The 22,221-nt window shown below is 43.8% G+C and overlaps 1 protein-coding gene across 6 annotated transcripts in view; it reads left to right on the top strand.

The window, feature by feature from the left end:
• Positions 1 to 22,221, top strand: part of LOC143334140 (microtubule-associated serine/threonine-protein kinase 1-like) — a 43,352-nt gene that overhangs the window by 5,617 nt on the left and 15,514 nt on the right. The window contains exons 2-7 of one of the 6 annotated variants that reach the window (XM_076752692.1): positions 3,617 to 3,645; positions 15,773 to 15,867; positions 16,814 to 16,889; positions 18,121 to 18,193; positions 20,205 to 20,365; positions 21,374 to 21,449. In XM_076752692.1, coding sequence (XP_076608807.1) covers positions 3,617 to 3,645; positions 15,773 to 15,867; positions 16,814 to 16,889; positions 18,121 to 18,193; positions 20,205 to 20,365; positions 21,374 to 21,449 — 510 coding nt within the window. Of the gene's footprint in view, positions 1 to 3,613; positions 3,646 to 6,250; positions 6,445 to 15,772; positions 15,868 to 16,810; positions 16,890 to 18,120; positions 18,194 to 20,204; positions 20,366 to 21,373; positions 21,450 to 22,221 lie in introns of those variants that run through there. The other 5 variants (XM_076752691.1, XM_076752690.1, XM_076752689.1 and 2 more) reach the window with 5 other exon arrangements.

The raw sequence follows: 22,221 nt of genomic DNA, 5'->3' as shown, positions 1-22,221 counted from the left end.
AAGAGGTATAGAAGTCTGCTCTGTTGCTCTAAATTAGAGTGCATTTAGAGTTTCTTTTTATATTTAGCTCCAAATGGGCTAATTATGCAAAACGGCCCTGTTTTTTATATAATTGCTGCACTTGCTTCGTGTATAATTTCAGTGCATCATGTATGATTGCAGTAAGCAATTTCCAGTGAGAAACATGCTGTCTTCACTTAGAGACTATTTTTCCAGCACAGAGCACAGAGGACTTATAGAGAGCGTCATCACATGGAGCAGCAACAATCACCTGAAGCTCAACATCAGCAGAACCAATGAACCAGTGTGGATGTTTACAGCAAAGAAGCTGAAACTGGAAAACATGTCAGCACAGTTTGAAGGTGGACGCCCAAGATCAGAGTCACCAATTCAGTATCTGACCAAATGTGAAATATGGTCACAATCTGCCTTCTGTTCCTGAGTTATGGTGCTGAATACGTGATAATAACAAAAGTGTTTTTGCAGAACATTGTGAGGTTACAGTCAGGCTGACCTTTGACCTTTTAGATAGAAAATGTCACCACTTCATCATTTTACCCTGTGAGACATTTGTGTGAACTTTTGTCAGAATTAGCATATGAATTCTTGAGTTATGGCCAAAATGAGATCACAGTGACCTTGACCTTTGACCTTTGACCTTTGATCTAAGCTAATCAGTTCATCCTTTCGTCCAAGTGAACAAAAATCCCTCAAGGCGTTCCTGAGATATTCACGAGAGTGGGATAGATGGACAGAAGATAAATGAAAATGATTCAGTATTAAACATACACATGAAAACAAACGCAGTTTTTATCTCATGTGACATGACAAGCTTTTATACGGCTGTGTTTACACTGGATTGTGTAGCTGCTCTGTAATAGCACTGACTGTCAGGTCTAGTCAGGGCTCATTCGCCCAGTTAACCCTCCTCATCACTGAGAAGCCTTTCTTGATGCCTCTTGTAAGCCATCGTCTCCTCAGCTCTGAGGGCTCAGGGTCAATTAGACTGATCAATGAAGGACAAAGTGGCGAGGGATCAATAGGTTGAATATTCAGTTGTCCTTGTAAGGAGGGATTTGTCTCTGTTAACACATAAACCCTCGGGACATGCAGTTGAATTGCCGTGTAGCCTGTGATTGGCTTATGATCCTGAGATGAGGAAAAGGCGAGATTATTATTTTCTCTTCCTCTTACCGGCTGAGTGTTTTCCGCTCTGTTCGGTCGACTGCAGTGTCTCTCCTCTCTACTTCCTCCTCTGAAGGTGATTGTTATCCGTGACTTAGTCTAAGCCTTACGGTGACTGACAAAATAAAAACACTCTGCTTTGTTGGAGGTTTGTCCTTGTAATACAAGAGCTTTCAGGTTAATATGTATTTTGTGCTTCACAGGAGATCAGTAGCAGCAGGTCCACACACACACACACACACACACACACACATACATACAAACACACACAATGTGACTGTGCTAACAGATTTATGTCCCCACAATATAAGTAATGCACGAGAACCCACAAACACACACACACACAATCTTTATCTGAACCTAATAATTGCATTGACTGTGGTTAGAGGGCGGTCGATGCGATGCTAACAGCACCTTAACAGCATTACCCTGCGTGTGACAGGAGAGGGTGTGAAGCGGCTAATGCATTAATTGCACCTGCTGCTATATACTGTAATGGCTCACATCAGAGACGCTCATTTACACGCACACCCACGTGAAGCTGAAGGCCAGAATCCTCAGGCTCAAGGGTAATTCTGTGGGGCATGAAAGCGTGATCTCCCCCGCCCCAGCTCACCCTTGTTTACACCCTCTGCCCCCTCCCTCTCTCTCGCTCTCTCAGCGTGGAGGGTTTTGTACAGAGCCAGGCTGTGCTGGCATGAGATCTGGCTCTGCTCGCACTGTTTTCATTCGGTGCAGTGAGTGTCTGCCGCAGCTTCAGCCCAATGTTCTCTGTCCATCTGGACTCGGGAGATGGGAGGATAGAAGAAGAGAGAGAGAGAGAGAGAGAGGGAGAGAGAGGAGGAGGGGTCTTGGCTCAAAGCAGTGGCAGAAATTAACAGACTGACTGGTTTGAAAACAAACATAGATGCTCATACATAGTTAAAATAATTTGTTATAATACAGTGTTAACCAGGATAAGTTCAAGTCCACAGGGGCCGACAAAAGCCCCGGCTTCACTGCATAGCAGTTAACCAATCACTGAGCCCCCCCCCTTCGTGACTGTTGCTACACCTGTCAAGCTTTCTGTTCTCACATGCAGTTTACGAGGACACTCATAATTCTTAGTAAATGGGTCTTTGATTTCAGGCTGTAGTCAAACCGAGACGTCTCATTTCTAGCCGTGGACCATTGATTTTGTCTGTGGCTTTTATACTATTGCTTGGACCTGTTTGGTCCCTGTTTGGTATCTAAATTATAACATGGGAGTGTGGAAATATGCTCTATGCAAGCACAACTGAAATGACGAGGGCCTTAAGGTGGATCTCTTAAATTAATTTGTCTTTAATCAAATTAGCATGCAGCAAACCTGGGGCATGTAATATTTTAGCATAGGAATACAAACTCCACACAGACCTGGATTAATCTGGGCCCAGCATAATACATCTCATATCTCATATCATATGATCATTTTAACAGTTACATAATTCAACAGTGGTCAGAAATAAACCTAGCATCCATTAAAGGTCCTCTCCTGGCATTGATTAAGCCCCTAAAAACTCATCTCTGTGCAAGTATTTTCCACGAAAAAAAACCCTGCTTCGTGCCTTAAAATGGCTTAGAGGTAACTCTAGGCCTTTGCGTTTATTTAGTAACTGTGGATCTATGAATATGCAAATAATCCCCACCTCTATGTCCACCCACCTCTCCTCTGCTCGCCTGCAGCTGCAGCGTACCTACTCACCTCCAACTCTGCTCATCAAGCACACAGTTCTTCAACATATTGGCTCATACTCAGGCTAATGGATGGAACGATGTCAGGGTTCAACATACATTTTGTGGTAAAGAGTGCTCTGGAAAAAGGCGACTGCAGGCTACAGTTTGCCTCTCTTATACTTTCAAATCCTTTGGTAACACATGACAGCTCACCATTTCCCCCTTTTGCAAGTTTGCAACCAAAAAAAAAAAACACATCTCTGCCATCGTTTTGAAAATGGCGAATAGCTGAGCTTGTAAGCCCAGCTTCTCCTCTGATATCCCTCGTTTCACTGTAGCACCAATCTGCTAGTTCACAGGATGGATTCCTTATGTATGTCGCATGTGAAACCCTGGCTGTCTGAATCTGTGTTTGGAGACTTCCACCTGCAGTTACATGGTGGAAATGCTCAGTCATGGCGCTGACTGCTTTCTTCACTCATGATGTGTCTTGTAGCATATGAAAACACACCACATGGACATGTTAACAAGGTTAAAAACTTGACTTTAATTGAAGGGGGCCTTTAAAAACGTTTTTTTTAACAATATCTCTCCATTCAGTAAACTTTTTCCTGTCTTTCTGCTCGAGCATTCAGGGCTTCCTTTGTTTCTTTGTCTGGTTCATCTGGTTTCAAAGACCTTACCTTTCTGTACCTGATCTCTCTTTTTTCTTTCCTTTTTCTCTTTCTTTCAGAAGGATTTGCCACTGCCTCGCAAGAACAGCAGGTGAGTGTTATCTCCGTTCATCCCTCCCTCCCTCCTCCCTCCCTCCCTCTGTTTTTTCCCTGCTCTCTGGGGAGAGGCCGGGTCGCTCCATGAAGAAAAACAATCACTCCAAGAGGAGCTGCAGAGCGTGATTTGCACGATTTGTTCTGAACGCTCTGAGGATGCTTGAGTGGTGCTTGTGGTGTGGATTGTGTAGTCTTTGGGTGAGGGATGCTGGGAGTGTGTCTGAGTCTGATTAAGGCCAGCCGGGAGCTCTGGATGCTGTCCATGGTGCTGAAAGCCACTCTGCCTTTTCCAGTCGCTCAGTTACAGACTCTTTATCTCTCCTCTTCCCTTCCTATTGCTCAGTTATTAATCTTTCTATTCCACTCTCATTTCCACCTTCAGCGTTCCAGCTCCTCTCTACCTATACTTCTTTTTCTAAATCCCTTCCTTGCTCTTCTGTCTATCTCCCTCTTACACACTTTGGGTTTTTCTGCTTGTTAGTTTATCAGTATGCTAGCAATCAGCTTTAGCCAGCACACAGGCAACTGAAGTGTAGAAAAGAAACTACAAAACCAGACACACAGTGACTGAAATACAGTTAAACACACACACACACACACACACACACACACACACACACAGTAACACATACAGTATATTTGAATCATCCACAGCAAAACAAAATAAGGACACAGTATTGGTTCTGTGGAAACATTTAGTACAACATACAGTAATACATCAATAGTAATAATCCAGTATAAAGCTGGGGTGATTCGACTGCATAATGAGTACTTTAAATTTCAATACTGCAGTACATTTTATATTAGCAATACATGAAATCACTATGTGAAAAGGTTTGCTTATAGTGATGAACCCATAGAGAATTATTCAGATTTTCGTGTCTTTCGGCTCATTGTTTTGCTTTTCCAGCACCAAGATCATTGTTTGTTGGAGTCTCACAGCTCTCATCACAGTGGTTTCCAGTCACCACAGGCAGCTGCTTTCAGAGGAAAAATCTCACTGTGCACGACCCGCTCTGCACCAATCAACAGACAGACAGTTAGCGGCTAGCTGGTGAACATAGCGGAGCAGCTAAAGAGACAGAGAGATATTTCCCTCATGGCTCGGTCAAGATCAAAAACAGAGCTAAAAGGCGGAATGAACACCGGGCTTCAATTCATCAGGTGGCCGTGAGCAGGACTCCAAATAAATGCTAATGTTGCTCTGTGTCTGCTGGATGTGTAAATAGGAAACTGTTTGCTAACAGCCTTGATAAGCTTACCTGTCCAAACCAAAAACACGCTGGAACCCCTGCACCTGCTCCCTCTAAACACAGAATGTCTGAGTGTGTGTTTCTGAGCTTTAACTGGATAACTAAACCTGGCACAGTCTAATTCATGGCAGCTTAACACTCATCAAATACAGACAGGCTGGATTTGATAACTGGATGCCTCTCCAATCGGGGTCTTAGCAGCCAGGAAGTGAGATGGGCGGTGTCTCAACATTAGGACCAGTCTCACGTAGAGGACAACACATAGTACTTTACACACATATAAAACACTGGAAAGCGTTAGTCACATGGGCCAGAAGCAATCCGAGTCTGTAACACATGTAGAGCCATTAGTTTAAATGAAACATCTGAATACTTTTTCCATCACTGCAGGCTGTATAGATTATTATGAAGAGTCTGTTCAGTAAGACCAATAGCATATTAATTAGGCTCTTAAGGCGCTTCATTGTAATCCCTTTGCTCCCCTGAATAAAAGTAAAATCTGTGTGTGTGTGGGTTTATACTTGTATGTGTGGCCACAGCCCACTACCTCCATGTCCACTCTCTTCTCTTGTCCCCGTTCCCATTTCCCAGCCCTATCCATCTTCTCTACGCTGCCCCCTCGTCCCGAGTCATCACGGGTAATCAAACATGAAATGAAGCTCTGTTTGTGTACTGGCCGTGTTCTCCTATCCATCTCGCTGTTGTCTTTCACTTTCCTCCAAATACTTCCCATTTCTACCGTCATTCCTCGCTCTCTTGAGACGGCTTCCATTTGGATTCAGTCTGTCTCCTTCTCACCGCGTCCCATCTCCCTCTGCAAGACGCTATCAGCCCCACCATCCATTATAGATGAGCTCGGTGGAGTTGGCTTCACATTCAATCTGCCTGCTGCATCCATTCATGGGTAAACACAGTGTGCGTGCGTGTGTGCTTGTGTGTGTGGCATACATCAGCATCACTTATGCTTGTTTTTAATCTTTGCGTCCATTCAACATCTGTTTCTCGGTTATGCAACAGTCCTCATGACCTCGTCCCTCACTTGTTTCTCCACTCTCTGCTGAGATAAACGAGCCTCCCTTCACTCTCTGCCTCCTTCATTCATGGTGTCTGTAGCCTGCAGTGAAAGCTTTTAACTCCCCATCAGGTTCTTTCAGTGCACACAGTGACACTACACCCTGTACCAGGGCACCTTAGCCTTGAGAAATGACCCACAATCCTCTGCTGCCTTTTGTTGTTCCACTCTAAAAGATAGACCCACCCTGTCTCCCTCCATCCCTCCCTCTCTCTCTCTCTCCCTCTCTCTCTCTCTCTCTCTTTTGGGTCTTGGCCACACTTGCCCAGACACACAGACACCGGTGCTCATCTAAAGGTTGTGGGAGCTACAGTACGCGTCGCATTGCGATGACATTTTCTCAGAGACCTGCTGCTTTCTGACTGCTCTTCCTCGCCGCTCAGCTGTTGCTGCTGCTGCTGCTGCTGCTCCGGTTGCCCCGGGCTACGCCTAGATCCCCAACCAGCAACATGTTCCGACGAACTAAAAGGTACAACAAGGGACGCAGACGGAGCAGTGACGATGTGGTTTCTTTGATGTGAGGTGTGGTAGCACTGGCTCTCTCTCTCTCTCTCTCTCTCTGCACCTAGTTCTTTCCCTTGGTTTCGTCTCTCTGATGCTCAGTCCTTGCTCTGTGTGAGTCTACAGTGTCTGCAGTATACGTTACAAAGAGGCTCGTATCCACAGCGTGACGAGCGTGTAAGGTCGCTGCCTGTGCCTGTGTGTCTAACTTGGTTTTAGATGTCTGCTCTGTTCGACCGAGCGTGCTGAAAGTCGTAGTGATTTTTAGAATACTGAATATTTGACGGTGCGTATGCAGGTTTAAAAAGTTGTTGTATGATATGTATTCATAATTTAAGTGATTGTGAAATGATCTGTTTTAAAAGAGTCCTTAAAAGTCAAGACAGTTATACCATCACCTTTAAGCTGCGAGCAGCATGGCTCTATGGACGGCCATACCATTTTAGAGATCCCCAGACTTTTCCTGTTGTGACACCATGAAGTTGACATTTGTGGGTGAATTCAGGGTGAATTCAAATCACTTTGGTGGCTCTCTGACTTTTAATCGAGCACCATCATCACGTCAAAATCTTAATATGTGTCCAATGCCTGCACAAATAATGACATTCCCATCAGCCTCAGCTGCAGTTTTGTGCTACTTGATAAATGTTAACCTGCTGCCATGCTAAACTAATGTGGTGAACACAGTAAACATTATAACTGATGAACATTAGCGGAGACCCTGTCTTGTTATATGATAGTTGAAAGATTCCACTTTCATGTCACATACTGTGGTATATCTGTACCATCATTTCATATGATGCAGTTAAGAATAATACGTTAAATTTTATCACCAAGATGATAAAAATGATCTGTAAATATGTTCGAAAAATGAACAGCGTAAAGATGTTTGAAAATGAAGAGACTAAGATTTATCCAGCTTATTTACCACCGTATCTTTGGCCCTGCTCATGATGTAGTTGACTCTGATGTGAATTTAGAAGTCACTGAAAGTCAGTGATTCATCAGTGACATTTCCAGCAGACCTGCAGGTAGACTGATTCACCGTCTGAAGCGATCAATCGATGGTTACATGAGCCCAACGTGAGTCAGACAGAGCCACAAGTTTCAGGTGGATTTTTCTGGAGACTGATTCACTGATGGTGAGATTTCTTCTGACGTTGGATGACAGGGTTTGGTTGATGTTTTTCCTGCGCAAGGCCGCCTAATTGCAGTCGCAACTATAGCAACTATTCCAAGCAAACAGAGATTTCCCCTGCAGGGATGAATAAAATAAGACATTATCACATTTCTCAAAAAAATAATATTAGTAATACTTTCCTTTGTGCTCACAATTGATGCTTTTAATCACTCTGATGTCAACGGCCTGAAAATTTGAGCTGACATTCGAGCACCGGGGGTTTCCTCTCTGGTGGCAGCAGTAGTGGATGTCATGCTGAGTCTCTCGGAGTGACTTCATTCTCCCCCGCTGATCGGGGATTAAACCGGCTTCTATTACAGCAGAGACTCTCTCTATGGCACACCTGAGCCCAGACACACAGGCAGACAGATGGAAATAATGCAGAAGTCTCTGCTTCACTCCTGTAGTGGTGCTCAAACCTAAGAGGAAAAGAGGAATCGGTTTGAAGATCCTGTAAATCCTGCGATGAGTCTCAAATATAGGACGGGTTCAGTGCAGGGAGTGTGTGTGTGTGTATGTGTGTGTGTAAAGTTCTAGTTGTGCCTTTAGTTAACAGCCAAAGTCAGATCTAGGAAAGAGAGAAGAACAAGAGGATGAGTGATTAAGATAATGAAAGCCAAGGAGATGGAAATAAAAAAGGAAGGTTGTGCAAGAGGTGAAAGGAGGAGAGACTGAGCTGGAGTGCAGGGCCCTGGGGTGATATCTGTGTCTGCTCTTCCATTAGGGACCAGCTCACTAAGGTTACGTGAGCATGCAAGACACGCATACTCGCTTTTGGCTCGCTTCTCTTTCTTTCTTTCTTTCTTTCATTGGGCTCTCTCATCCACTTTCTTTTTGTTTTTTTCCTCCTCCTTTCTTTCATTCATTCTTTCTGTACTTTCCTGCATGTCAAGTATGGAAAGACCTGGCCTTGTTCGTGCATTTAATCTTGAGGTCGTGTTCATAAGCCCTCATCCTCAGAATCTTAAAAAATCTGCTTGCGTGCAAGCTAAGCAGCCAAACAGGCTGATTAGAATGAGCCATTTAAGGTATAATAGTCTGATCTTATATTTTTTCTTCTTCTCACTTCTACCAGAACTAACCGGCTCGCCACTGCAATACAAGCACAGTGCTGTTTCTTTAGTGTTACACGTCCTCACATGGATCATTAACTGGTAAAATACTGACTCTTTGCCTTGGACATGCAGCTTTAGCCGCTGTCCTTTTTGCCGGAGCCAAGTGCATATTTATTGTAAGACCCTTTTTTCAGGACTTATGTTTTAAAAGACAGCCAGAGACAGCATTTTCAGTCAGCTCAGTGAGCTAATAGCTGGCAACCTACAGCTGAAACAATCTGTGAGTGACAGTGCAACCTAGAAAAGAAAAGCTGATTTTCTGTGCCTCAGTCTGAAGTCTCAGGCCCATTGTTTAAAAGATTACTAAGGATTGTAACTCTGCCGCCATTATCATTGAAAAGTGCATTACGTGCGCTGCAAGAATGGAAAGCTTGATGGGAGCAGCGGTTTGTGAACCAATCGTTTGGATGCTAAAGGAGTGACTTGAATATACTGTGGATGCAATAATTTGGGAGAAGAAATATTGTGTGTGTGTGTTTCCCTCGGGCCCTTCAGCACAGGTGGACAGTGCTTTAGGGCCGACAGCTCACACACAGACATAACCACATTCAGCTTTGTCTCACACACACACACACACACATACAACACACAAACACACGCACAGCCATATCCACGTCCTCTGCTCATAAACACTCCTCCTCCATAACTAAATTACGTATTACACTTCACTTAGCCAATTATGTGCAAACCAAAGGAGGTCAATGGGAGGCCAGGACACCTGAGTCAGACTGTCGAGTCTCTCCTTCTAAGTGCTGCAGCTTTCCCCAAGAGGTGCGCAGGGCTCGATACACACAGCAGGTGCTACATCTCCCATTAGCTCCAGATTTCAGTAAAGGGCCCGTCTCTCTTCTCTCCTCTTAGAGTAATGGAACTCTTCTGTTTGATCCTCCTTCTCCTCCACTGTCTCCCTCTCAGGGCTTCTCTTACAGGAAAGCACTTTTGAGGACGCAGGCTTCTCAACGGCACTAAATTTACCCCTGCTTGATAGATATTGCTACTGTCAGCTGCTGTGTAGCTGCCCTGACTGAGACAGAAGATTTGAGCCTGTTACAGAAAAAAACAAAACACACACACAAGAAAAAAAAGAAGAAGAAGATAGTGTGTTTGATCCCGGCTGAGTGGCTTTGAAGTGCTGTCAGGGATGTTCGGGACCCCAAAGAGCTGAGCAACCTGGAAAGGAGGGAGGTGAAAGAAAGGGTTATTGTTGTCTGTTTGACTTTTCTCCCAGCCATTGTGCATTAGGCCAGGCGATGATTCTGACATTCAACACAATGTTCGGTGCAGTCGAGTGCAGATCTGATGGAGCTGAGTGAGGACAGTGTAGCGCCTCAGGCCATCAACAGGAGCTCATCAGCTTCTGCTGCTGCCTTTTATTGCTGCTCTCGTGGCCCACTGGACAATATTTTAAGTTTTATTTGCTTAAAGAGACTTGGATAGCCCAGTAGGATTACTTCATTCATTGATTAATCAATTCTATAATTGTAAATAGACTGTTTGCCTAACCCCCTGTCCTGAACAGTGATTGTCTTAACGGCTGTAACTAGGCACGACAGGCCTTTCAGATTTTGGATTAGAGTTTGGAGAGTGGTGCCTTTTAAAAAAGAAAAACAAAAGAAAAAAGAAAAAAATGGGATGGATTGAACCATGTGTTTATTTGCTATAAGCATCATTTCCAAAGCCAAGAAGCCCATCATGACCTATATGTACATTATTTTGTGCAGTCATACGTCCACTGCATCCACTGTGTAATATTTCCCCACTTCATAGCTGTCATCAGAGTTTAGCTTTACATTAGCAGCTCTGTCCTGCTCTTTATTGGATTTGGGGAAGTTTACATGTCAGCAAGCTGAGCCATAGCTCAGGCAGTCACATTAGCCAAACACATCAGTTAGTTGTCATCCTAAAAGCCTTTGCTACTGCACTTTTAAACATGTAAATATACTGCTATATGTAAATATGAACAAGTATGTAGGCTAAGCAGTCCGTCAGGTTTGTGTCAGAATTGAATTAAAAGTTGGATCTTTTCCTTATCATACTTAAAGTAGGAATACCTTGATCTACACTACAATACAAGAGCAATGCTGTTTCCATGTGGTCTGCATGGATCATCACCTGGTGAGGATGCTGACGTTTTGCCCAGGACATGTCGCTTCGATCGCAGTCTTTTAGCATGGTATCATGCAGGCCGTCATGAACTGCATATTTAAGACCCTGGAGTCAGCTGGAGTCTTTGCTTTTAACCAACTCATGGAGCAAACATTAGCTTAATTAGCCACCTAGCTCATGTGGTAAATTTGTCAGTATTATCATTGTAAACTGCGTTATGACATGTACACTCTACACATGAGAATATGCAACATATATAGAACGTCTCCTAGATGTTGTAATGTCTGCACGTACATTATTTTCTCTGTATGTGTGTACAGTGCACATTTTACCTCCAGCACCGCTGCCAGCACATTTCCCTTTCGGTGCTCTTTTGCCTCCGGCGTGTTCTTTTGTCAGGAGCTGTCATTTCATTCAGGTGTTTGCTTGTATGCTGTGTTGGTTTTCCATTCCTTTTTTTTTACTTGACGCTGATTGTTTTTGTTTTGAGTGCATGGTTCACATCCTCGTGAGTGATTCTCCCGCTCTCCTGCTGCTGCTCCCATTCTTAAAAAACACCTACATATGATCTACTTTCCTATGCAGCTGTTTTGTTTTTGTTTTTCTCATTTTTTGCAGAATTCTTGTATTTGTCATTTTAGGGAGGGATTCTACTGATTCTTGTTGCAGGGATGAAACCTGTGACATTTTCATGATTGCAGGTCACTCTGTCAGCGGTCTAATGAGTTCTTTCACTCTGCCACTAGTGTCCTTTACCTGATGGCAGGTGACTTGTTTGACATTTCCCATTGTGTCACCACTACAAAAACAGTTCCCCCCTCCCTCTCTCCCCCTCCACCCCGAACACTGAACCTGACATCTGTATTGAGCAGTATTTCTCCTTCGCTGTGGTCCCCAGTCGGCCTTATCAGAAGCCTCCTTGCTGCACGCTGCATAGCAACAAGCCGTCATGTGACCATGGCTCCCTCCTCTCCCATTCCCTCCAGGGTTGTAGACTCCAACTAAATTTCCTCTGGTTTACAAAGTGGTCCAGTGTTTTCATGCTGTTGTAAAACTTTACTGTCTTATAGTAAAGGAAAAGGGGACTGATGTACTCTTCAGGTGTGGATTTTCACCATGGAATTAAAATGGCTGAATATTTGATTTTCTTTGTTTTTGCCTCTCCTTCTCCTCTTTCACTCTGTCTCTGAATCGCCCCTTTCATCTTTTCCACCGACACATCTGTAATTTATTCATCTGCTATTATTTCTATCTTCTGTGCTATTTCTCATTCATTCACTGCTCTCCTCGTGTTGTGGAGCTGAACACACCAGTCTTCCTCAACTCCTCATCAGCACTTCTTTCCTCCCTCGCTGCCTCCGCCTCGCTCTTGCTTCTCTTTGAAGTGCACTTGCTTTTAGTCTTACTTTCGCTTCCTTATCCGTCTCTATCTTTGCTCCTCAGATCTGCTCCAGTGTGACTGTGTATCACGTACATCTGTGTGGTTTCGTATGAATGGGGCGTTTGGTTTGATCAATATTAATGGTCCCCCTGCTGTTAAGTAGAGGGAGGAGTGTGAACATGCAGAGGATGAAGGCTCCTGTTTGTCTGGCTTTGTTAGCGCCGTGCTTTTCCCCTCTGTGTCATCTGCTCAAGCTTACAGTGAACAATATTCCCCCACGTGCTCTGTTCATTCTGTCGTGTTTGTGCAGCATGAATATACTTACGTGTGTGTGCGCAGTGCTGAAAAAAACTGGGTCATGTTTACCTTGGGCCTGTGTGGGTGACGAGCGCCGCTGTGAGCGCTTTCAACCTGCATCTCTAATTATTGTTCTTCTCAAGTTTCATTCTGATGAATTTGCAGTCGCCCCGAAACATTTGCTTTCATATCATGATTTAACCAGCGAGCACCCTTATCTCTCTGCACACCTCCTTCCTCATCCTCACCACCTCGAGCCCTCTCTCCAGCCCTCGGCAGCAGCCAGTAGAATCCAGATTTCTTCAGTGCAGTGGAGTGCGTCTCCCCCACCGCCCCCACCCCTCTCTTGATCTTGAATGACCATCAAGCAAGAAATGGGCTCCAGGCATTGATCTGAAATTTGGACCTTTCCATCAGCAGCTGTTTGCTTGCTGCGTGTGTAAAGCAAATGCACGGCAGTTAACGCCTGCGTGTTTTGCGCCTAACACCGAATACTGATGCCGTTTTATGCACAAGCTGTGCTGGGGAACGCCAAGGCCAAGTGCTGTGTTTTTTGGTTTGTTTACAGCCAGCCTCAATTGATTTCCTGCAGCACCGACAATCCATTAACCAAGAACAGTCCTGCTGCTCCGTTTGACTTTATTTCCCTTCACTCTGAAGATGCAGTTCCTTTTGTAATGAAAGCCAGTGAAGGTATGTTGACCCATACATAACACAGACATGTACTCACTGAGATGATGGCTGTTCTGGAATCAGCTGTAAGGCAGCGTCTGTGATTGCAGCACAGAGAAAAAGGTTTGTAAGTGATGGAACAGTGTCAGGATATAATTGATCCGGCTGAGAGAGCATGAAATGGCACAATAGCAGTTTTCAGATCTGTACATTAAATCCAGCCTATTGGCATATGTGATCAATACACATAAGGTTAGTTATAGATCAGATCAATCAGGACGTCCCCTGTGCAGCTGAAATAATGAAAAAGGCTTTTGTGACCTTATTGTAATACTTTAGGTGGAGGAATGAATTTCCTTTATTGGATGGCTCCATGAGTGGTGTTAGCAGATTGGCAGGAGGGCAACTGAAAAGGCTGGTGGTATTATTCCTACAGCCAATCAGCTGTCAGGTCTCTTGGTTTCATTTTCTGTGGTCAGCGAAAAGACAAAGCAGTAGGACTGTTATAAATACATTATTTGCATATGAACAGATACCAACACACACACACACACACACACACACACACACACACACACACACACACTGCTAACTCACCCTTTACAGTGATGGAAGGATCGCCAACATCCACGTTTACAAAAAAAAAAGAAAAAAAAAGAAGAAGATGAAACAGCTTTGTCAGTATAAACAGTGATCCTGGTGGTGATGTCAGTACAGTGTGAACAGGAAGTGCTACAAGCCAAAGCAGCATGACTTTTCATGATGCAGATTTGGCAAAATGGAAACAAATAGGCTGAAGCCAAAAAGGCATCGTGCAGCAGATGCTATCACATTCACTATTCGGACATTCAGCAGGGTTCATCCTCGACAACTTTTTATCAGCTTTCCCCAGATTTGTCAGCTCAGCGCAGGATGAAGCTTGACTGATGTTTTTTTTCTGGAGTTAGCCATGATCTGATTTTAGATCATGGTCTGGAACCTCGCACCACTTGTCAGTGGAGGGGAACTGATAAAGTGAAGTTAGGGACCGTCTTTAAAGCGCACACACAAGAAAGCTTTTCAGATCATTGTCAGAAGCTTTTTTATTTTTAAGTTATGCCCTGTGTTTTTGTAACTAGCTATCATTTTTTAAAACAAATGTATCATTTCAACTTTGTCAGCAGTTATCTATTTTGTATGTATATGTACATATTGCTCTATACAAATGAGGAATATAAAAGCCATTAGAAAACAATCTAACAGAAAATTAAGTGTTGGCCACCAGAAGGTCACACTTCTGTGACATCAGCACATGTAGATATTCCCTTTGTGCTACACTCCTACAGTGCAGGTATGAAAATTTATGATTTCTTAGATCTCCTGGTCGACAGCTTGTCAAACTGGCCCAGTGCCGTCCAGCAAGAAACGATGGCAGGTGTTAACACACTTTTGCCACAAACAGCGCAAGTCCATGTACATCCACGGGGATCGCGTGGGATTGAAGACGAGTGATCTGCACAAGTGAAACTGCAGTCTGCCTTGTTGAGTTGAAATTCTCCTAACTGACTTGACCTTGACTTTTTATTGTGTAATATTAGTCAGTAGAATAATGACGATAAATGATTCACATCCAGATGTGAAGTAGAACACACTGCAGTGTTTGATTTATTGCTATGAAACAGTCTCCCTCTCCACCCCTCACATGGTGTCTGCCTCTGTGCATCTACAGCTCACATCTCTATATTGCAAGTGTCAATGAAGGTGTGTGTGTGTGCGTGTGTGTGTGTGTGTGTCCTGCTCACATGTGAACCCATGTGACTGGCGCTGAAAGTGGAGAGAGGGGAGGCCAACTGCTCGCTTCATCTGACGGTGAAGATGAGATGCTGTTTGCATTTTGTGTGGCCTCTCCTCTTTGTTTGCACTTGTCTTTATTTGCATTTATTTATGCCCCTCACTGCCTTGGGAACCGAAGCACATTGCGTCACACGTGTTTCAAAAAGCCTCCGAATTGAATTCCAGTGTGAGTATTCTAACCAAACTAAGGGGGCTTGAATACAAAACGCTTGCTCAGTTTGCTGCCTAATGGTGTGTGAGTTAGACACAATAGTATTATGTGTGTGAAGTCCACAGGCAGATTTGAGGTGACTCAGTGTGGTAATGGCTGCTATTCAACACCCAAAGCATAATGAACTGAGGTTAAAAGATGAGAAGTGGATGTTTCTGCGTTTTTTTATTCTGGGTACACCGTCCATTTTTACACCCATCTTCTCTTTTCTCCCTCTCTCATCGCTCCATTCTCTCTAAGTTTGCACCTCTCTCGTCTCCTCTCTCCCCTCATTTCTTATCTTGGCTGAGAGGAGGCAGACAGGGATGGATGACTGAGGAAATTGGATTCTCCTTATCGCTGTTGTGCTCCTGCAGTGATCCATGCATTTGCTCGTCTGCTTCTTCTGCACCTGTACATGCAGCCACAGCATGCACATATTCCCGCACAGCAACAAGCGCAGTATACAAGCACTGCTGCAGTGACTAGTGTCTACATGTAACTCTCTCTTTTTCTTTCTAGTTGTCGTACAAGCAACAGGAAAAGTCTCATCCTGACCACCACGTCTCCCACGCTGCCTCGTCCACACTCCCCTCTCCCCCTCCCTGGACACCTTGGTACGTATAGTAAGAAAACAGCTAGCCTGGCTCTGCCCAGTGGAAATAAAATCTGCCTGTTAGCACTTCCTGTGTCTGGTGAAGAAATAGACCAGGACATAACTCCCCTTGAAATGCCAAATTGTCATTTTGCACTTCAGATTTGTGTGCTGTTTCCACACCTCTGGTCTTTATGCTAAGCTAAGGCAATTGGCTGCCTACCATAGCATCATTTTTAGCTCACAGACATGAGTGTGGTGTCAATCTTCTCGTTGAACTTTCAGCAACAGAGTAAATTAGCACATTTCCCAAAATGTCAGACTGTTCCCTCAGCAGTTAACTGAATACTGTTGAATATAAAACATGTAGATAGATTTACTTCTTTCTTTAGTGTGTTGATCTAAAGCATTCAGCGCGCTCAATGTGACCGTTGACCTGATGCCACATATTCTTCTCTGACCCCCCCCCCCCAAACCTGTGGAGACTGACAGACGAAGGGGTTGTGTAGATTGTACGTGGTCTTTTCTTGGGCTGCTCCCTTAAATGGCTTGATTCAGTCATCTGTGAAAAAGCCCCCAATCAAACTTTTCAGGCCATTAATCCAAACACCCACATTTACTGTCCACAGAACAAGGCCAGACAAATAAAAAGCTTAGGCTACAAAGCATTCATCAGTCTAAAAATCAATGATAGGCCTTTATGATTTGGAACGAATCTGAATCAATTTCAAACCATTTTACCCCCCCCACACCCTACACAACGATAATAAATAGTCACATTGTTGTGTTGAACCACGTAATCAGACAAGCTTGAGTCGCTTTAGTGCCGTAAGAAGGTTTCACGTGTGCTTTGTTTTGCTGTGGTCGTTTGGTCACAGGATGAAAGGACCTGATTATTCTTCTCTCTCCACCTTCGTGTCTCCCTCTCCCGTGTCTCATCCTCCGTGCATGTCTTGTTGTCCCAGCAGGAAGCAGCCCTCTGGACAGCCCTCGAAACTTCTCTCCCAGCAACCCGGCGCACTTCTCGTTTGCCTCCTCCAGAAGGTCACTGCTTTATGTCACCACACATACACTGAGTGTGATTACGCATGTTTGTTCTCACTTGTTGAGAGGCGCAGAAAGTGAGAGGGGAGACAGACAGACATCAGACAGAAGCCAAGCCAGCGTGAGACAAAGGCAAAGAGAGGAGAGCGAAAAATGAGCGTCAGCGAACAGCAAGGTGTGGATCTGTTGGTGTGCGAGGTCTCGTGCAGCCTGGGGAGCAGGGAGCCTCCCGCTGCACTCGCAGGTTCTCGCAGCGTAACAGGCTGACTCATGTATGACAGGGCCAAGCCATTACGTTCACAGTGCCTCTGTGTTTATTCACGCTGCTCTAATGACACTATGTGTGTGGACGGGTGGCCATGAATGCGTGCATCTGTTCATGTGAATGTGTTTTTACATCCAAGTTTATAGTAGCAGGTTTCTTGGTTGCTTGATATATTACAAAGATGCCTATAAGCTTCTGGTCTGGGGCTGTTTTTAGTGGTTTAAACTGGGCCCCCTTAATTCCAATTGAGCAAAATTTTAATGCAACAGTAGGCAGTGATGTTTCATGACATGACATGACAGTGCCTTTGTGCTCAAAGCCAGGTCCCTAAAAGAAGAGGATTACTGATGCTCTTGTGGCTTCTCTTTTTATACCATATTCAAGGAGGCCAAAGTGACTGCAGCAGTGTGCGAGTCTAAAGTCATGGTCAGGCCGTAGTATGGATGCAGTAACAAGGGCGAGACTTTGCTGTCATGCATTCTGCAGGCAGAAATGTACATGAAAAAGGCCAGTTGACTGATTTACCTCCGTCTCTCCTCATCGGGGGGAGTGGAGGCTCTGGGAGCTTGGTGCTCCTGCAAATCCTCTGTCCTCATTTATCAAATCCATCTGCCCGCCTGTCACTGTGCGATCGAGGCATACAGAAGCACAATGAATGAGTCCTCTGCGCCCTCCTCTCTGAAGAAGGCCTCTGGGACAGTCTACATGACTAATAAGTCATTGGTCTGCTGAATGACATTTTTTTTAGTGCAGCTGAAATTGAGATGTGTCCACAGAGTATGTGAAAATAGCATGTCAGGGGGTTGTTTTATAGTCAAATTTGTTATTTCACAGGTAGCAAAAAAACCCCACAGGTTTTTCACATCAGCTATTTTTCTTAAAGCTCTGGAATATGAAACAGCTAAATTAATATGACCTGGATTTTATGACAAAATGGACTTCTCAGTGACATTTGTTTATCTGCAGAGCGGACGGACGACGATGGTCTTTAGCATCTTTGCCTTCTTCTGGATATGGCACCAATACTCCCAGCTCAACGGTAAATAACGTCAATCCCTTCCAATCTCATAAATCAGTGATTCCCAACCAAGGGGATAGGTAGCTCCACCAACAACTATGCTCAACAGCTGAGCCAGTTAGCCTAAAGAAATTGTTGAAATTGTAAGCTTCTTCCTCTCCATGACCCCATTCACACCTGGTATTAAAATGCAATCTGTATCCGAACATGTTATTAGACCAGGAAAATTGCATCTTAATGCAAGGAGTAAATGCATCGTGATCATAATGTGATTGGATTTGCCTGACCTGATTTGGAGGTAGCCTGGCTCCCACTGTGTTCAGACCATAGGAAGGTACAAACACAATCCATACAGTGTTCTGGTGTCTGTACACAACATAGCATTGATACAGATATTTGTTTTAGCATTAACCAATTAGTTTCTTTTATTTTTTATTATATAGAATAATGGTTTTTGTTCAATTTTAGACAGCAAACAGGCGAGACGGCTGAAAGAGACAGCCCTCTAATTACTGATGAGAATGACAGCGTCACAGGTGGAAATTAATGATAAACAGTTAACTGTATGTGCCACATGTTGTGCTCGTCTGTGCAGACAAGACATAATTTATCCAGTTGCAGAATAGCCTACATGCTGGAACTGCAACATGTTGGAACTATGAGAAAGTTATTGTAACAGTATCCAGTAATGTTAAATTACGTCCATTTTATAACCCATTGATGAGGACATGTTTGGAACGTGACTGGTGGTGTTGATGAACACTTCAACTCACCTGACTGTGGAGGCACCTCAGGTTTGGAACATAATTGGCCCATATTTAATCTCTGGAGCCTGCATCCTTTGACAGATTCACACCATGCCAACATTTCACACGAGCGTGCCTCATTATCAATTTTCAAATCTCTCTCTCTCACACACACACACACACACACACACACGCACACACTAGATTTAAACTTTATCCAGCTCCAGCATGTTGGTCCTTCTCTTTTCTTACCTCGTGTGCTTCGGTGTGTGTCTTGTTGCGTAACAGCAACGTCAGAGACTTGGTTCCTGCTCTCCATCTGGCTATGGATGGAGGGTTAGATGGATGGAGAGAGGAGAACAGAAGGGCAAAGTAATGAGAGCCATGCCAGTGGGATGAGAGGGCCATGAGAAATGTGGTGCAGAGAGGAGAAGCTGGCATGAGATGAAGCACATTCTGTTCCACAGTAACTTTATCTCAGGCTAAATTTAGCCATGTGCTATCATTAGAAACACAAAGATATTTCATTGAAATCAATTCTCTGACTTTAATGAATCAGACTGAGCTGTGGTGCACAGGCTTCCTTCAGCTCCCCCCCTCTGACCAGTCTGCTGCTCGGCCCCCTGCTCCATGTAAAGGGATCATCTGAAACACTGTACACAAAAAATGATGATGGTTAGAGAAATGGGTGCAAAAACAGTTGGTTAACTTTAACTTACATGAATCAGACAAAGAGAAATTGAGTTTCCAAGCTTGTTCCATCCAGCCTGACTGTTTTCAATTAGTCTGTCACCAGTGATTGATCAGTGATCGATGTTTGGGTGAGCAAAGCAAGTAGAGGCTTTGATTCGTTCATTGCTTTGATGAGGGCTAAGGAAGAGGTAAAGTGAGGTTAGTCTGTGAGACAGATTCATGGGTCAGACCTGAGGCTTATTGGACAACTTCATTAACATTTCAGCTCTCAGTTTGTCATTGGAGGTGTCCACAAGGACTGACAGCTCACCTGCTAATAATGTAATAATTAATCTATTAGTTATCCCACGGTTAGAGTCGGATAAATAAAGGTGGCAGTTGCTGGACATCATATGCTTGAGTTTTGTCCATTTGCTGTCAGGAATCTTCTGCCACTTTTTAATATTCAATCTTTGATCCTTCCTTATCTGCCAACTTCTCCCTTTGCCTCCCCTCCTCTCCCTCATCCTCCCAATCCTCCCCCCTCCCCTGTCTCCTTCCTCTTCCTCCTCCACCCTTTGCGCTTGTTTCCCCTCCTGTTCCTCTTCCTCCAGTCCTCCAGCTCCTCTCAGGAGCGACTGCACCAGCTGCCCTTCCAGCCCACCATGGATGAGCTCCACTTCTTATCCAAGCACTTTGGCAGCACCGAGAGCATCACAGATGATGACGGGGGCCGCTGCTCTCCCCACATGCGCCCACGCTCCCGCAGTCTCAGGTCAGCAGCAGCAGCACCCGTGAGATTAAACAGCGGCTTCAGCTGCCCAAGAGCACTATCCTCTTTTTAAAAGGACGCTTTCAAAGCAGATTTACAAGGGTTACCCCTGGTTGATCTCATTATTGCTTTTATGTAACCTCCTGATTTTTTCCGTTTTAAAGCTAATGTGTCTGAAGTACACTGCAAAAAGTGAAATCTGAGTGAGATGAAATATCTTAAATCAAGCCTGTTTTGTGTCTGATGAGATTCTTACCAGGCAGTTTTTATGGGAGAGCAATTCACTTGTTTCAAGATTTTTTTTTTTGTCATTGATTAATTAGAATTATAAAGCTGTTTGTAGAAGTCAGAATTTCTTTGCATCTATAGATAAATGTGCATGTTTTTAGTGTGGCTGAACTGTGGGTTCTTTTAGACTAGATGTTTTAAGTGAATGTGAGTGAAATCTTTCTTTTCGGTTGGCAGATAATTTTGCTTATTTTAATTCATATCTCTCCAGTTTATTGCACTTTTTTCTCGTTTTTCAGAGCCGAGTTTTTGCATCTAGAGTTAAAATGAACCAGTAAATACAGAAAGTTAGTGCTGTGTAAACAATATAGAAATCCCCATTTTAAATTCCTACATATATTCAAACAAATAAAAAGCTCAATTTGTCATCTTGTTGTATCCTATGTTGGCTGATGTTAGCTAATGTTAGCCACTTTAAGCTCGAGGGTGTACCAAACCGAGAAGGCTGTAGAAAAACTGAACTGAGTAAGAGTGTGTTCTACCTCTCATGACTTCAAGTATCAGTTTTAATGAGGGAGAATTTGTTATTTTTACTTACATAGTCTGACTTTAATGGTGATATACAGAAAGCACTATCTTTCTCTGTTTATGGGATCATTTTAACTGCTAACTGAATCTTTATCTCTTTATTAGACTGAACACTGTATATAACCGACTTCGTTTTGGGTGGGAAAGCCAAATCTTTTTGACTGTATTCCATGTTTTTCTGTCTCACCACTGCAGCCCAGGACGTTCCTCCTCCTGCTACGATAATGAGATAGTCATGATGAACCATGTGTACAGAGAGCGCTTTCCAAAGGTGAGACGCACACATACAAAGCTGCTTCACGATAAAGATAATATTCCATGAAAATACAACAGGGAGAAAATCCTTAAGCCTGCAGAGCATTAAACCAATCGTTCAAGCTACAATAACTATTTAATCCTATCAAGTCAGAACTCAAACATCTGGGAAATAAAAAGGGATATAATTTATGATTGAACTTGTTCAGAGATTTCTAAATGAAAGTTTGATATCACACATATAAACACAGTAAAAAAGCAGAGCCATGGGCGCTGCTTATCCATAGCAAACAAGATTATGTGACACTGCGAAGACGTGATAAGTTCGCCCTGTCAGAGAGAATATTAAGTTTATTCGCTGCACTTCTAAATACTGCCACAGTTATGAACAGTTAAATAAAAGACATTTGCCTTTTTTTTTCTCCTTTTCACTCTCTTGGCGGGTTGGTATCAAAAGGAAATGGGCTGAAAGCTTCCACTGTGATAAAAATCGAGCCTTAGGAAATTGGGCATTATAGTTTGGAGTTCATCCAAGGTAAAGCTCTTTGGGCTTGTTCTCATACGAGTCAAATGGAAAAAACCACATTGTACTGAAGTCAGTGCAGCAGCAGAGCCACACTGTCGGAGCCCACAAATGAAATGGCTTTGTGAACTTTCTGTCACACACCTCTGGGTCTTCTAAAGAAATTCAGTCTTTTTCTCAACTTAATCTCTGTTGCTTCCTCTTCCGCTCTCCATTCTCACACATTTGTCGCTCCTGCTCTCTCACTCTCCCCACCTTTTGTTCT

The sequence above is a fragment of the Chaetodon auriga genome, chromosome 16 (assembly GCF_051107435.1).
Source record: "Chaetodon auriga isolate fChaAug3 chromosome 16, fChaAug3.hap1, whole genome shotgun sequence".
Taxonomy (NCBI): Eukaryota; Metazoa; Chordata; class Actinopteri; order Chaetodontiformes; family Chaetodontidae; genus Chaetodon; species Chaetodon auriga.
Note: the sequence above shows the minus strand (reverse complement) of the source record. Positions and strands in the feature narration are given on the sequence as shown.